This window comes from Acinonyx jubatus, chromosome A3 (assembly GCF_027475565.1).
Source record: "Acinonyx jubatus isolate Ajub_Pintada_27869175 chromosome A3, VMU_Ajub_asm_v1.0, whole genome shotgun sequence".
NCBI classification, from domain to species: Eukaryota; Metazoa; Chordata; class Mammalia; order Carnivora; family Felidae; genus Acinonyx; species Acinonyx jubatus.
In genome coordinates this window covers 14,349,959-14,366,122 of record NC_069388.1, presented here as the reverse complement: position 1 = coordinate 14,366,122, position 16,164 = coordinate 14,349,959, and the positions used below count along the sequence as shown (strand labels likewise).

At 57.6% G+C, this 16,164-nt stretch overlaps 1 protein-coding gene across 1 annotated transcript in view; it reads right to left on the bottom strand.

Moving 5' to 3' along the window:
• The window catches only part of CDH22 (cadherin 22), a 120,735-nt gene that overhangs the window by 27,467 nt on the left and 77,104 nt on the right, over nt 1-16,164 (bottom strand). The window contains exons 5-7 of the mRNA XM_053199878.1: nt 9,692-9,859; nt 5,865-6,058; nt 2,878-3,131 (exon numbers count right to left, since the gene is read on the bottom strand). Of these exons, the coding sequence (XP_053055853.1) occupies nt 2,878-3,131; nt 5,865-6,058; nt 9,692-9,859 (616 nt within the window). The remainder of the gene's footprint in view (nt 1-2,877; nt 3,132-5,864; nt 6,059-9,691; nt 9,860-16,164) is intronic.

Here is a 16,164-nt window from a genome sequence, read left to right as displayed (position 1 = left end):
GAAGGCAGACTCTACGCGTCCGGGGAAGAGGTTTTTTTTTTACCTTTGTTTCCCCCTTGACTCAACGTGTAGGTGGTGACTTGAGTCGCTGACCCTTAGCGATCAGGAGCTGGGATACAAGCTGGGCTCTGGGCAGTACGTGGGTCCCATGAGGAGCCCTTCTGTCTCTCAGTGGCACCTCACCGGCCTCTTGTTTCCATGTCTGTCCTCTGTAGACGGGGGTGCTCCTCCCCAGCTCTGCCCTTGGCTGAGTCAGCTTCCCCGGGCCTGGCTCAGGGCCGGGCGGGCATGAGGAGGAGCTGGGTAAATGTTTGTGGTGTTAAATTGGACCTGTCTCGAGCTCCTCCTCGCTGCGGAGCCCCAGGGAAGGGGCCAGCAAAGGGAGATGAAAGAGGGCGAGAAGCTGGTTTCAAAGTCGGCCCTTTCCGAGCAGATAAAAGCCGGAGGAAAGGGAAGCCAAGGGAGGGAGGAGGGGGAGACCAAGAGGGGGTGTGAGAGCCACACTGCAGGGGAGGGGAGCAGGCAGACGGGAGCACTAACCTGGGAGGCAAGGACTCAGCTCCTACTCCTGGCTCTCAACTCCCTGGGAAGGTTCCGGGGGCACCTCCTCCCCGGCCTGGCCCCCAGTTTCCTCCCAACCGTGGGTGACGATTCCCTCCTGGGAGAGGTCTGCGGTCCAGCCAGAGGCTAGGGAGATGCCGCCAGATGCCTGGGCGGAAGGGCAACGGAGGAGCTCAGAGGCGGCAGTGAGGAGGGCAGGGGCGGCCCAGGCCCTCTGGACAGAGGCCCTCGCGGCCTGTCCGACTTGGCTTTTGCTGCCTCGTCTCCCTCAGCCCGCTGTAGCCGCCACAGCTGCTCTTCTCTAGGTACATCTACCACTCTTCTGCCTCCATCTGTCTGCACATGCTGTTCCTCTGCCTGGAATGCCCTTCACCTCGTATTTACACCTGACCATACACAGGGACCAGCTCGGTTAGTTTCCTGCCTCCTCCAAGGAGGTCTTTTAAGACCCCTGAGGGCATTTCCCGGTCTGGGAGCCCACAGACAGTGGCAGGATGGCTTCTCTGCGTCCTCACCCAGGGCCGCCATGTAAGATTGCACAGGCTGTGCACTGTACAACTCAGAGAACCCTTCCCATGGATGGTGATGAGAATGTTACCCATCCGGAATTGTGTAATGCAGAGATCCTCAAACTAACCTCCTTTCTCCCTCTCTTCACTGCTCAGCCACATAGTTGGTTCAGGGACTACTTACTGATTATGCACAGGGATTTCGGGGAGGAAGCAGGGAGCTCAGGAATCTCCTTCCTGTCTGTCCAACAATGGCCATTGCCCCTACCCCCTGACGTCCTCGGGATCAGTTTCTGCTGCAGCCTTTCTTCCCTTCTCTTCTGTCCGACCTTCTTCCAGCTTGGGTCACAGTCAGGGACACCGACAGAGCTGCAGCGTCCCCTCCCCTGGACCCTCCTGCCCCCCTCCCTGCTCGCCCCTCTCTCTCCCTGTGTCTGTTTCTCTTTCTTCCCCTTTCTGGCTTTCTCAGCAAATCTCCGCTGTCTCTACATTGTCAGGTAGGCCCTCTGCCTCTTTTAGGTACTCCCCCTCTTTCCAGTGGCTCCCCCCTCTCTCTGGCCTCCTCCTCCCATTGGGGGTCTCTCCCCATCCCCTTGAGTCTCTCTCTGTCTCTTTTCTCAGTCTTTGTCTGCTTTTCTATTCCAGTCACTCACCATGCAGGCAGTGAGTGTCCACTGAGTGCTGGGCGTCAGGCTAGGCCCTGAGGGTAAACAGAATCCCCTACCCTCACGGAGCTTATCTTATGGTGGAACGGAGACACGCAAAGTAGTCAGAAAAATAGGTCGTATGTCAGATCGTGATGCGGTGGGGCTGGGGGTTGGGGGGGGTGCCGAGCAAAGACGGCGGCGGGGGGGGGGGGAAGTAGGACGACAGATTGCGGGGGTACTAAGGAGGGGAACATTCTAGGCAGAGGAATCAACAGTCACAAAGGGCCCGGAGGCCGAGAGTGAGCTTGGTACATCTGTGGGGCTGTGAGGGGGCCAGTGTGGCTGAGCAGAGAACTAGGAAGCAGGGCCATGGGAGCAAGGGTCAGAGAGGGTACAGAGCTCATGGCTCTGGGGGTCATTGTGAGAGCTTGGTCTTTTATTCTGAGCCAGATGGGCGCCTCTGGGGAGGGGGGCGGGGAGGCTCTGAGCAGAGGAGGGCGGTGCTCTGATTTCTGTTTGGGCAGGATCTTGAGCCTCCCGGGCCAGTTCCGGATTAAAGAGGGGGCGGGGCAGAAGCAGGGAGACCAGCGCGGGGTAGGGGGAAGTTCAGGAATGGGGGTAGCAGCAGACGTGGAGACAGGCGGTCGGATTCTGGATAGCCTGCTAAAGCGGGGATGGCGGGGACGTGCCGGTGGTTCGGAGGGAGGTGTGAGAGAGAGGCGGGAGTCAGGGGGTCTCCAACATTTTTGATCTGAACTGTTAGGGTGTTTATGTTTTTGTTTTCTTTGGGTGGAGAGACCTGGAGCTGAACATGGTGAAGTCTGGGGTGCCTAGGGGAGCCAGATGGCCAGGTGAGCAAGAGTGTGGAATCGGGGGTCATAGGCATGTGGATGGATAGGCTGAGGGCACCGGGGGAGCCAGTATACACAGAGGAGAGGGGCTGAGCCCGGTTCACTCTGCGGCGTCTGTCGCTCCTGGGTCTCCCTCCTTGTCCTGAGTCCCTTGCCTCTCGGTGACCGTTCTCACACCTGTTTCCTTGGTCTCTGTGTCCACCCTCCTTCTCTCCCCCCCCCCCCGCCCCTCCCCCTGTGCCCGCAGTCCGTCCGCGGGGCGGTGGCGGGATAGCAGGCAGCAGGCGTGGCCCCGGGCGGGGGTCTCACCGGACGGGCCGGTTGGCGGCGTCGGGGTCCCGCGCCGTCACCACGCCGACCAGGGAGCCCACCTGCGCGTCCTCCTGCACCTCCAGGAGGCCGGAGGGCGGCCGGAACTCGGGGGGCTCGTCCACGTCGGTCACGGCCACGCGCACGATCGCCTGGTCGCGGAACGTGCCCAAGTCAGCGAAGCGGGGATCCACGAACTTGTTGAGGGCCTCCAGGACCACGGTGTGCACGGGCTGGGACTCGAAGTCCAGGCGCTGCGGGGAGGGAGCAGAGGGTGGGTGAGGGGGCCGGGTGGGGTCCGCGTCGGGAGAGGAGGTGAGGGAGGCGGGCCCAGAGGGGGCGGGGCTGGCCCAAGGTCACGTCGACCCTGCCCGGGAGTCCGAGCAATGGACTGCACCAAGGAACCAGCGGTTGGAGACCCAGACCAACCTTCCCTGGTCGCAGGTGGGCAAAGTGAGACGGCAGGGGACAGTCTTGCCTAGGGACACACAGCCCATCAGGGCTAAAGGCCACTGCCCCGCCGCCCCCCCCCCCCAACTTCCCGCCTCCCAGCACAGAATGTTGGGGCATTTGATTCATGTATTAATTCACGAAGCACTTACTAGGCACCAGTGCTTTAAATACATTAACTCATCTGATTTTACAACATCCCTAAGAGGCTTGGGTTGTGATTCTCTCATTTTACACAGGAGCACGTGGAGGCCCAGAAGGCTCTGTAACTTCGCCCAAGGTCACTTAGTCACCGGCAGAGGCAGGATTCAAACCCGGGGCCAGCGCAGCTCTCGAGTCCTGGCCCCTCCTCACGGGAGAGGACAGCGCACTGGTTCTGCGGCTGACTTGCTGTGTGTCTGTGGGCCATCTATTTAGCCTCTCTGGGCCTCAGTTGTGAGGGTTAAAGAGACATTCCCCCGGTGTGCTGTGTAGGCAGCAGCAACTAATGTGAGTTGAGCCTGATAAGCCAGGCTGCCTTAGAGCTTTCCTTGGAAATCTGGCTAAACCCACGCTGAGCCTTGCTTCTCATCAGGGAGTACTAATGGGTGACCTTCTGATGAATGAGCTCCAGGGCTGTGTGTCCGCTCCGGCCTTCTAAAGACAACGCCTTACAGCAAAGAGAAATCACAGTGGCGGAGCTCAGCCACCTCAGTAGTGTGGGGGGAGCTATCTGAGTGGCAAGAGTAACCTTCCTGGGGACCTGCCCCGTGCGTAGCGACCCTCCGTTTCTCTCAGAACATCCCCCCCCCCCCCCCCCGCACCTTCTCCAGCAGCAAAAAGACCACCTCCGCCCTCTGTCCTGTTGCCTGGGAAATCAGGACGCAGGGAGGCTGGCGGTAGCCGAGCCTGTGAGTGAGCGATGGGCTTTGGAGCCAGGCCATCAATCAGGCATGGGCTCCGCTCCCCGAGCCAGCGTGACTCCACAGAGAGGCCTCAGGCGCCAGGGCTGGAGCAGGTGGGAGGGGCCCGGGATGGGGGGAGGGGATTAGGAGCAGCCTGGGGATGAGAGCAAATGCAGAGGCGGGACTTGGGACCTGACTCTGCTGCTCTGTGATGCTGGTCCCCATCTGTGAAATGGGCTCATCTTCCAGTGAGGACAAGTGGAGCTCAGAAGACTGAAAGCCATGTAAGCTTAAAAGGGTTGATTCTGGGGGCGCCTGGGTGGCTCAGTTGGTTAGGCATCCCACTCCTGATTGCGGCTCAGGCCTTGATCTTACCGGGTTCGTGAGATCGAGCCCCACAGCGGGCTCTGTGCTGGCAGCACAGAGCCTACTTGGGTTCTCTCTCTCCCCTCCCCTCTCTCTCTGCACCTGCCCCCCAAATACATAAATAAACATTTAAAAAAAAGTGTGGGGTGCCTGGATGGCTCAGTCACGATCTTATGGCTTGTGGACTCCAGCCCCATGTCGGACTTCACGCTGACAGCGTGGGTCCTATTTTGGAATCTCTGTCTCCCTCTCTCTCTGTCCCTCCCCCCGCCCCAAATAAATAAAAACATCTTTAAAAATTATTTAAAAAAAAAAAAAGGGTGGATTCTGGAGCCAGACTGCCTGGGCTCATAGCCCTACTCTGCTCTGCAAGGTACGTGACCTTGGATGCAGATTATTGAATTTTCATGGCCTCAGTTTCTCATCTATAAAACGGGCAATAATAGTACCCTAGGGATCGAATAAGTTAATACATGAAAAGCAGTTGAAGAGTGCCTAGCACACAGTCTACACTTTATTATTAGTAGTAATAGCTATTATATTTTAATCTTATGGGAAGTAGCTGGAGAAACTGGGGGTCTTCTCTTTTCACACCCCGGAGGCCAGGTAGGGAGCAGGTCGTTAGATGCTCATTGAGTGAAAGAAGGGCCCTCGGGGCAGGTGTTGCTGTGGGTCCCAGAAGGCAGGACCCAGGCTGACAGCAGCAGATTTAGGGCGACACAATCTGGCTGAGTGGGGGGGGGCGGGGAGAGCTAGCTTCTGGACAAGGGCAGGGAGCGAGCATCCCATCCTGGAGTGACCAGACCAACCGGGGTTCAAATCCGGACTCTGCCCCCTCCTGGTATGACCCTGGGCCAGCCCTTTTACCCCTCTGAGCCTCTGTTTTCTCACTGGCAAAAATGGGCCGAAGGACTGAAGTCTCTTCAGAGGGAAACACGAGAATTAAAGGAAATGATGAGAGTCAAGGGTGTGGACTCGAAGGAACCTGTGGCAGTGATTACACGAGCACAGAGCCAAATCTGGTTTGAATCCTGGCTCGCGTAACTAGCTGTGCAACCTGCACAAGCCGAGTATCCTCTCTGGGCCTCATTTTCTCATTTGCAAAATGGGACTGGTGCCATCACTGTTTCCCCAGGCTGGTCCTGGGTCTCTGGAGCGACCTCATCTCTGGAGCCGAGTGGGGTGGGGCTGTCTGGCTGCTCTGAGGCCTCCCAGACCTGGCCACCCTGGGTCGGCCTCCCCTGTCCCTCGAGGCGGTGGGGGCGGCGGGGGGGGGGGGGGGCACACCTTCTGCACTACAATGATGGCCTCCTGAGTGTCGCTGTCCGTGGTGACCTTGAACACATGGCCGCCGCTGCCGCTTTCCTCCTTGAGGTGGTAAGTCATGTCTGTGTTCTCGCCCACGTCTGAGTCCTCGGCCTTCACTCGTCCCACAGCCGTGCCGATGGGGGCCGACTCCTGAATGCTGAACTGGTACATCTCTGTAGGGGACACAGCTGTGAACAGGGATGGGGAGCAGCCCCTACCCTGACTTCCACCAGCTTTAGGGGACAGGAGGGGGGGGGTCCAGATGGGCTCCGGGGAGGACAGTGTCTGCAAGGGGCTCGCAAGCGGGCAGTGCAAAGAGGAGGGTCCTCATTCTGACCCTGGGTTTATTTGCTGATTGGTTAGGGAAAGTGCCTGTAGATTGGAGGGCTTCGGTTTCCCCATCTGCCCACGAGGGGCACAGAGGAGCACAGCGGTCAAGGCCCAGGCTCTGGAGTCAGCCCTGGCTGTGTAATCCTCAGCCTTGGTGTCCTCATCTGTAGAATGGAAATAATAATAGTGTCTTCCTAACAGCACTGCCATTATCCCGATTGACTGAGATGATGGAGCATGAAAAGTGCTTAGTACAGAGCCTGGCCCATGGTGGCTGCTCGATAACAGGAACAAACTATATTACGGTAGTGGGGCTTCATGCTGATTTTTCTGTTGCCGTTGGTGTTCATGACATTGATTCCTTCATTTCCACAGATTTGTTAAGCACCTGCGACATCTCAGATGCAGTTCTAGGCACCGGGCTGATGGCAACAAGCAAAACAGACCCAAATCCCAGCTCTCAGTGCCTTCCTCTTAAGCAGGAAGAGAAAGACACAAACAATCACATCAGTAAAACAGGCAGTATATCAAATGGTGATAGGTGCTTTGGAGAAAAATAAAGTAGGGGAAGGGGAACGGAGAATACCGATGAGGGTGTGTGTGGAGTTTTAAATAGGGGAATCAAGAAAGGCTCCCGGGGAAGATGACATTTTTGCAAAAGTCTGAGGGAGGTGAGGGAGTAGGCCAAGCAGATATTTGGGAAAGAGCATTCCAGACAGAGGGAATGGCAGGTGCAAAGGCCCTGAGGTGGGTGTAAATGCCTGGCGTGTTTGAAGAATGGCAAGATGGCCGTTGTGGCTGGAGGGGAGAAGCAGAGCAGAAACAAGAAGAAATGAGGTCAGATGGGACACAAGCAGTACCCTGCTCTCGTCCCAGAGTTGAGGCCGAGATGAGGGTCATTTGTGAAATGCTGGGCCAGTGCAGGTGACGCAGGGGCCGTGGAGCTGGGGATGTGCCTCTTGGAGTCCCCAAGCCTGGATGACTTGTGTGAAACGGCGGCCTCTGATTCATTCTCACACAACAGCCGGCACGGGGCTCTTTCTAAAACAGGCTGATGGTGCCACTCCCCTGCTTGAATCCCTTCCATAGCTCCCGCTGCCCTGAGGTGAGGCTGTCCGAGACCTTCGGCCTGCCCCACAGGACGCTTGCTGCCTGGCCCCTGCCCAAGTCTGCAGCCTCAGCCTCCCTCTCCCCAAGCCCAGACCTGCCCGAGGTACTTGTAATGCCTTATCTCCCTCTCTTTTCCCTTCTTTTGCGCCCTCCCCAATTCCTACCCTTCCTTCAGTCTTCCTGAATGTTCCCTCCTCCAGGGAGCCTTCTCAGACTAATCTCCAGGCTCTGCTCCTGTGCCCCAGGGCCACCAAGCTCATCCCGCTTGGTAAGGCTTCCCTCATTTCCCTCTCCCTTTCTGCCTGTTCTCTCCCCGCTCTCTCCTGTCTCCTCTGTCTGGGGTGTGAGCTCCTGGAAGGCAGGAACCGTATCTCTTATTCATCAGGCGTCCTCGAAGCCTGGCAGAACACCAAACTGTCACATAAATGAAATGTGTGAGTGACTAGAGAGTGAATGAACGGAAAGGAGCAGGAGTTACTCGTCTACGCTCGCGGGGTTAACCCGGATTCAAGAGTCTGACAATAGCAAGTGGTGGTGAGGATGTCCTATAGCGGATGCGTGCATTTTTTCGCGGGGGGAACAGTCTGGCTTCATTTAGTAAAGCTGAAGATGAGTACATCCTATGAGGCAGCTATTCCTCTCTTCCTCTGTACATACACTGGGGAAATGCGCGCAAAACGCGACTTGGAGATGTTCAGCGAGGTACAACAACTTATGCAGCAGTATCCTTCATAATGGCCTCAAACTGGAAACAAACCAAATGTCCGTGGACATAGAATGGGTACATGGTGGAACATGATCCAGCAATGAAAATGAATACATTGTAGCCACAAGCATGACCTACGAATTTTAAGGGGGTGGGGGGGGCAAGACACAACCAGGTTATATGGTAGGATTCTGTTTATATAAGGTTAAAAAAACAGGTGAACTTAAGGAGGGACGTCAGGTGATGCGTGTATAGGTCAAGTGACTCCAAAGCAAAGAGGTGGCAATCTCAAAAGCAGATGGTGCTTAACTCTGGAGGAGGGAGTGTGGGGGTGAGTTATGATCAGGAAAGGCACATGGAGGCTTCGGGGGGGGGGGTGGTCTTCAAGGGTGGTTGTGGGAAGTGTCCGCTTTAGAATTATTTGCCAAACGGGCCATTTATATTTTACACCCTCCCGTTTGGGTGCGTGGCTCACAATAAAGAAATGTTCAAAAGAGAGAAAGAATGAATAAGCGAATAAGTAGACAAGAGTCTTCCAGGGGCCCGGGGTCCCTCTCCTCAGCTCTGCCCCACTGCTTGTGGCTCAGAGCTGGCACAGAGCCCCACCCAACTGGGCATGAGACTGGGAGGTCCCCACCCGTCCCCACGCTGCCTCCAAGCGCCCCCATCAGCAGTGCGGCTGGGCCGGGGGAGTGGGCGGGCCAGTTTCCGCACTGGGCTCCCTGGCCCCCTCCCCCCCCCGCGCGACACAGAGCTGGCTCCAGGCTCTGCCCACCCCACTCTGAGTCTGGGCTGAGGCGCTAGGCCCTGATGATGGTGCGCTCTCAGCTAAGGGATTGGATTCCCTTATCTCGCGGGGGTCAGTCCCCTGTGGCGGGCCTAATGTGAGAGCAGCAGACCTCAAGTAATGACTCTCCGATAGGGATCAGCCCGGCTCCCCGCGGCATTTAGTCTCTGCCAGCTTCGGTAGCTTCCCCAGTGCGGCTCCCAGCCGAGGCCTGGACAGAGGGGCTGGCTGGGCTGATGGGGAGGCGAGGGACTCGGCCACGGAGCCAGCCTCCCATCCCCGGTTGTGCCAGGAGAGGCGGAGAGCGGAAAGAATTCAGAACAGGGTCCTGTCCTCTGGGCTCACTGTGGGGACGGGCCTGTCACCCCGGACCTCAGCTTCTCCATGCAGCGTGGGTGGACCTCGGCCTGGCTGCGGTCGCTGTCTGCACCCCCGTGTCCCCCACCAGTCCTACCCTTTGCAAACTTGGGTCTGTGGCACATCACATGGAATAAGCGGAGTGGGGTGTGCGCTCGGGCCAGCGAGGGGCTGGAGCAGGTGGACGGATGGGGCTCAGCCTCGGCAGGAAGCAAGGTGAGGGGTGGGAAGGTAACCGTGTTACGTGGCCGCGTGGGAAATCAGACAACTCTGAGGGCTTCCTCTGCAAGAAGCACGATGGGCGGGGGCCTGGGGGTAAGTGGGTGACTTGGGTGGACAGACAGATTCCAGTCCTTCCTTTGGCCGAAGCCGAAGGGGAAGCATGAGGTCATGCGGTCGCTTGGTGGCCTGGAAGGAAGAACGGACACCCCCAGGACCCCCGCCACAGCAGCCCGACGGGAGAGGTGCTGGGCAGATGCAGATGTGACCGTGTCCCCCTGGGAAGGCCTCACTCACTCTGCGGGAAGCGGGGTGGGTTGTCGTTGACGTCGGTGACCACAATGGTGACGGTGGTGGAGCCCGAGAGGCCGCCCAGCTGGCCCGCCATGTCTGTGGCCTGGATCACCACCTCGTAGCGCTCCTGGCTCTCGCGGTCGAGGTCGGGCACGGCCGTCCGGATCACGCCTGTGGGTGAGTGAGAGTGAGGCCACGGATGCCCCCCCCCCCCCCCAAAGCTGGCGGCTGACACGGAGACCCCGCCACGGGCAGCCGCCGGGCTCGGGCAAGTTCAGGAGGGGAGCGCAGAAGACGCGGAGGTGGCAATGTCCAGAAGCAGGCCCAGCGGCCGGCGCGCACGAGGGCACACGCTCCCCCACGCGCTCACGCAGATGTGCTCGTACAGATAACTCGCACTCACATCTGCTCAAACAGATGTGCTCTTCATCTGTCGGTGGCGCTCACCAGAGCCAGGCAAGGAGCAGCGGCTCGCGGAGTGTTACAGGGCACCGACTCACTCACCCGGATTCACACACCGGGTACGTTCCATACACTTACATAAAAGCGCACGCAAGAACATACGTGAGATCGCACATACGCCCACGCACGTGCACCCTCACGGCTACAAGTGCGCACTCTTATTTTCACCCACCTCTCTCCACCCCGGAGTCAGCCCTAGGGTCCCTGTGCCCGGCCTTAGATGCTCTGTCCAGGCACTAGCTGATCACTGATCAGGTGATCCTTCAAGCTGTCAGTGCAAGAGGGGCAGGGGCCGCAGGAATGGGGGTGACCGCAAGATTAATTCTGCCGAGCGGAAGGCCGGGCTTCTTGTCTCCCTGCCAGTGGGAGCCCAAGGTGGAGGGGAGAGTCGATGAGGCATTCAGAGCCTCCCCCGCCACTCATTCCAACCTGCCGAGGACCAGGTGGTGACAGGTGGTGCCCGGGGCCTGAGCGCCAGGTGGAGTCATGCACCAGCAGCCCCAAGATGCGCCCCATAAAACCCAATCTCCGGCTCCTGATGTCCCCAGACAGCCCCCAGACTCCAATACAGGCAACAGAACGAGGGGAGAGGTTGCAGCGTGTGTGTGCATTTGTACGTGTGGCTGGGGGAGCCAGGGGGAGGGCATCTAGGAGGTGGCCCTGCGTTTATGGGATCGCACGGAGATACGGAAAATGTGTCCTCTGTCTGATCAAGAGCCGTGCAGACCCTCCATCGGCGGCCTCCCAGTCCCCTCAATAGGCTCCCTGCTGATGACCCCTCTGAGAATGGTCTTCCCCAGGTCAGAGGGGTCTTAGAAGCAGCTGAACTTGGGATAAATCCCAGATCTGCCATTTGTTGGCCATGTGATCTTGGGCAAATCCCTTCCTCTGAACCTCCTTATCTGTAAAATGGGACAAATACAATACCTCCCCGAAGAACGGGCATTCTCAACCTTGGCGCGATGGCCGCTTTGGGTGGCATAACGCTTACCCACTAGATGTCAGTAGCAGCACCCGCCCCACCAACCCCAATTCTGGTCAGAGCAGGCCCTCCTTGACCCGCCCCAGGTGCTGCGCCCCGACACTGGGACTGGGAACAGGGCGCCCTTCTGGTGATGAGGGGAGGGCCCAGGGCCTCTGCTGGTCTGTCCGCTGAGGCTCTGCAGCCCCAGATGGCGGGGACTGAATGGGGAAGGTGGGCCCACCAGTGCTCTCTGCCCCGGGGGGCTGGAAGGAGGGAAAGAGCAGAAGACGAGAGAGAAGAGACAGAAAAGACACGGGGGCCTGGGGAAGAGAGATGGAGAGGAACCTAGTGAGAGGCAGGAGGGAAGAGACGAGAGAGACAGGCACTGGGGACAGTGCCTTCGTGACCAGGGAACAGACGGTGAGGGAGACCTAAGGAGCCCAGAAAGAGAGAGGAAAAGAAGGGAGTGGTCAAGCAGAGAGAAATGCACACTCAGGAGGACACACGGAGAGAGAAGAACGGGAAGCCAAAGGCCTGGAGAGAGAGGAGCAGGGAGAGAAAGAACGGAGCGGGGAGAGAAAGGCAGAGAACAACTGAGACAGACAACGGAGTCACAGCGCTGGGAAGGGGTGAAGAAAGGTGGTGGGAGGGAGGAAAGGGAGAGCAGACAGACCGATGGTGGCATGGCCACCGGGCCAGAGACAGGGGCTCCCTGAGTGCACCAGTCAGAGGGGCCCGGAGGGGAGCTGAGCAGTGGAGCCCTTACCGCCTGCTAAGCTGTGTGCATTCGCTTTGCATCCAGGACCTCACTGAATATAGAGGGGTGTTGGGGTTCGGGGCCGCCGAGCGTCTGTGAGCTCGTGCTCCAAAAGCTCGTGAGTGGGGCTGAGGGCTAGGCTCTGGCCGAGGTCCACCCCCGTGGGTGGACTCCTTGCTGCCCCTGCCACTTCTAGCTCCAGAGGACGTGGGGACACTAAACTCTTGGAAACTGGTCATGAAGGCATGTAGATGATCAGCTGTCATCTCTGGGAGACTAGGAGGTGGGTACCCAGCGGCTCTGCTGCCTCTAGACCCAGCCCTGGGATCACACCCAGCGGTAGGTTGCAGTGCACCGCCTAAAGCACACCAGCTGTCACGCACACCCTTGGGTCACCGCCTGGCACACGGACTCTTGGCCACGCAGCTTGCTTTGGCCAACGCGGCATCAGCGAGTGTGACAGAAGCGGAGGCTCGACCAGCCCTTGTGTGCTGGGGGGCCTGTCCTCTTGGAACCCCCAGACCACTGTGCTGGAAAAAAGCCCAGGAGGAAAGGCCACACGGAGGGAGGGGCCCAGCCACGCCAGCTGTCCCAGCTGACTGGCCCGCTGACTGTTGCCACACGAGTGACCCCAGCAAAAGAACTGCCCAGCCAACGCACAGAATTATGACCAATAATAAACTGTTGCTGCTTGAAGTCACTATGTTTGGGCGCAGTTTGTCATACAGCCGTAGATAGCTGATGGAGAAATCACGTTCCCGGGCCCGTTCCTCTCCTGGGCTCACTCGTGCAGCCGCGTTTCACTGGCTCATCAGCTGCCTGAAAGGCCCAATGTGGCCTCATGCCTCATACGTGTGGCAGCTGGTCCCGGCTGTCAGCTGGGGCTTCTCCTGTCTCTAGCAGCCCGGCTAGCTTCCTTAGATGGTGGTCTTCGAAGAGGAAGAGTGAAGGCCACGAGGTCTCCTAAGGTCTAATCTGGGACTTGGCAGAACACAGTCTCTGCTCCCAGATTCAAGACTCCGCCTCTTTTCTTTCTTTTGTTTTCTTCGGTAAGCCCAACGAGGGGCTCAAACTCATGACTCTGAGATCAAGAGTCTCAGGCTGTACAGATTCAGCCAGCCAGGCACCCCTCAAGACTTCCCCTCTCGATAGGAGCAGTGGCCAAGTCACTTTATCTAGAGGGGTGGGAGGAATTGACGGCATATTTTGTTAACCTGCTGTGTTCCGCTCCCCACTTCCCACCTTCTGATGCTGGGAGGAGCACCCTGGAGGCTGGTGCCTTTTCCCCCGGCTCTGTGAGACTGAGTGAGAGAGACAGAGACAGCACTAGTGGGGGAAGGGCAGCTAGAGAGGGAGAGAGAGAATCCCAAGCAGGCTCTGTACTGCCAGCACTGAGCCTGATGTGGGGCTCGAACCCACAAAGCTGTGAGATCATGACCTGAGCTGAAACCCAGAGTCGGACGCTTAACTGACTGAGCCACCCAGGCGCCCCTACAGTCATTCTTGAAACCTTCTGGCTCGGTTAAGTCCCTTCATTCACTCATTTATTAGATCTACTTACTGAGGACCTACTATGCTACTTACTACTTATTGAGGACCTACTATGCATAAGGGCCACAGAGTCACATATGAGGCAGTACAAAAAGGAGGGACTTTGGAGTCAGACAGACTGGTTCGAGTCTTCATTCCGCCATTTACATGCTATCTGACCTTGAGCAAGTTCTTGAGTCCCCCTGAGCCTCAGCTTCCTATTCTATAAAATGGGGCTACGGTTCAATGAGACAAAGTTGCCAGTGACAGGTCTCACATTCCGGGGATGCCTTGATGATCCCCCCACTCCTCAAGTCCTGGATTTGGTTACCCGATAAATAAGTTCCATGAGGGCAGAGGTTCATACTGGCCTTGTTCATCATCTTACCTATCGGGTCTGGCACATAGTAGGTGTTCAGTAAACATCTGGACTGCCTGACCTACGGCCACGGACCCTCTGTCCCCCCTCTCACTGTCTGGGTGGCATTGTCTGTTGGTCTCTGGCTTCTCTGTTGGAACAGAAGCCCCGTGGGGGCAGAAACCAGATTTAGTTTATCATCCTGACCCAAGGATCTGGCACTTAGAAGGTGCTCAGCAAAGGTTTGTTTCATTCATCCCGGGAAAACAGACATGTCTGGCCCCAATTGAGACTTTTCAGCAGGTATCTTGAAGTCTCTGAGAGAGCCTTGCTATTCCTGCGGGGGCGGTGGTAGTGGAGGGGGCTGGGAATTAGAACCTGGCCACGGCTCCCTGCAGCCTTGTCCTCACCCATCGCCCCCAGTTCCAGCTGTCGTCCTCGCCACCCCTGCTGTCCCCTCCAAATTCTGCAGAAGGGGCCCTGGAGCCCAAGCGATGCCTCATTAGCCCACAAATGCCATCCCCGTAGCCCCTGTGGGGGGCTTGCTGGCAGGCCTGGCCTTTAAAACACACAAGTTAATTCCTCCTCTGGCACTCGGCCTCATGGCACCCCGCCTCCTCCTTTCCCTCACACCTTCCTCTCAGGGCCCGTTCCGGCTCTGCTCCCTGCTATCTGCACAGCGAGAACAGACTGTACCTCGCAGCAGCTGCTAAATATAGACCCGCATCAGCGGAATATTCCTGGCTGGGGAAATGGAGCTCGGGCTGGGAATGGCACCAGGGCGGCTCCTGCAGTGGGGCTGAAGGCAAGGGTAGGTGGGGGGCGGGGGAGGGGAGTCTGGTCCTTCCTGGGAAATGTCAGCAAAGACCTTCTCCGACTGAGCAAGTTGAGGACCCTAGGACGGGGAGCTCGTGTGCGCTGCCTCATCTTCCTAGCCTGGTGCCCGCTTGCTGGCCTCTTGGGAGCCCTTCCTGCCCCGCCCCCTGGGCCCCACGGCCTCCCACTTGCCACCCTCCTCCATGCTCTGGCTTACAACCTGGCCGTCCTCATCGTCTTGGAGTCTGGTCTTCCAACTGCTCACCCCTGCCACCTCCCAGACTCAATCCCAGCCCCTCCCTTCTTTCCACGTCCGGTCTCTTCCTCTTTCTGAAAGGGGACCAACTCTAAGGCCCCCTCGTCGGGCTGAATGAATGAAGGCTTCAGCAGCGGCAGCAGCCCCTCGGTGTATGGGCAGGTAGCAGATACTGAGCCGAGCACTTTGTATGCTTGCTGCTCCCTTGGCCTGCACGCTCCCTCCTAGACACTCATACCCTCACTTCACTCGCGTCTCTGCCTGAGGTCACCTCCCCAGAAAGGCCTGTCCTGATTTCTTCAGCTAGGTCAATCCCCTTACCCTGCTTTCTGTGTCTTGTTGCTACCTGACGTTCTGTTACACATTGATATGCTTACTGTCTGTATTCCCTCCTTGGATGAAAGCTCCTGGAGGGTAGGGTCTTAGATTTGCCTCCTGCCATATGCTTAGAGCCGGGCACTTAGTAGGCACTCAACAAAGAGCTGTTGAGTGAGTGAAGGAACTCTCCCGTTGGACCCTCACAGTAATCATGTGAGATGAGAATTTATTATCCCTCTTGTGTGCATGGGAGACCAAAGCTTAAAGAGCCCTGGCTATTCAGAGAGCTCTGGGCCATGTTTTGGACGGCCTCCTAGATGTTCTAAATGTTTCTTTCCTCCCTTCGCTCATCTTAAAGCCACTATGGTTAAAATGGAATTAATTAGCTCTGCACCAGATCCCAGGGCACATTCACTCATTCTTCTGCTCCTAGTTTTCTTAATCCACATTCCTCCTTCTGTTGCTGTAGATGGGCCCCCTTCCCATCCCAAGACCCAAAGGTGGGAACCCCTCAATCTAGTCCCCTACATTCATCCAGGTCCCCAAGGTTTGCCCTGGGCAGGATCTCACTGTCATCTCTCATTCTCCCTCCTCCGCATCTCAACTAACCCTCACCACCAATCCTGTGTCATCTTTGGCTCCCTAACTGGATGGAGCAGGTTAAGGAGGCTGGGTAGGGGCTGAGAAAAGGCACAGACCTTGGTGTTTGTCCTTTGGGGCTCTCTGCTGGGCACCCCAGGCTACTGAGTCTCCCTGAATTCAATTGCCGCCTCTGAGCCATGCTATCGAGAGCAGCCCGAGGGATCTTGTTAAAATGAAAACCTGAGCATGTCACTTCCCTGCCTAAAAGTCATCAATGAACCCAGAGTGTTGGTGAGGAGGAGGGGAAACAGGTGCCTTCCTACGTGGCTCTCGGGAGTGTAATCTGGTACCTTTCGGCATTATCTATCCAGACTCCAAATGCATGTGCTCTTTGACCCAGCTTCTCCACTTCCCCGAAATTATCCTGCAGATA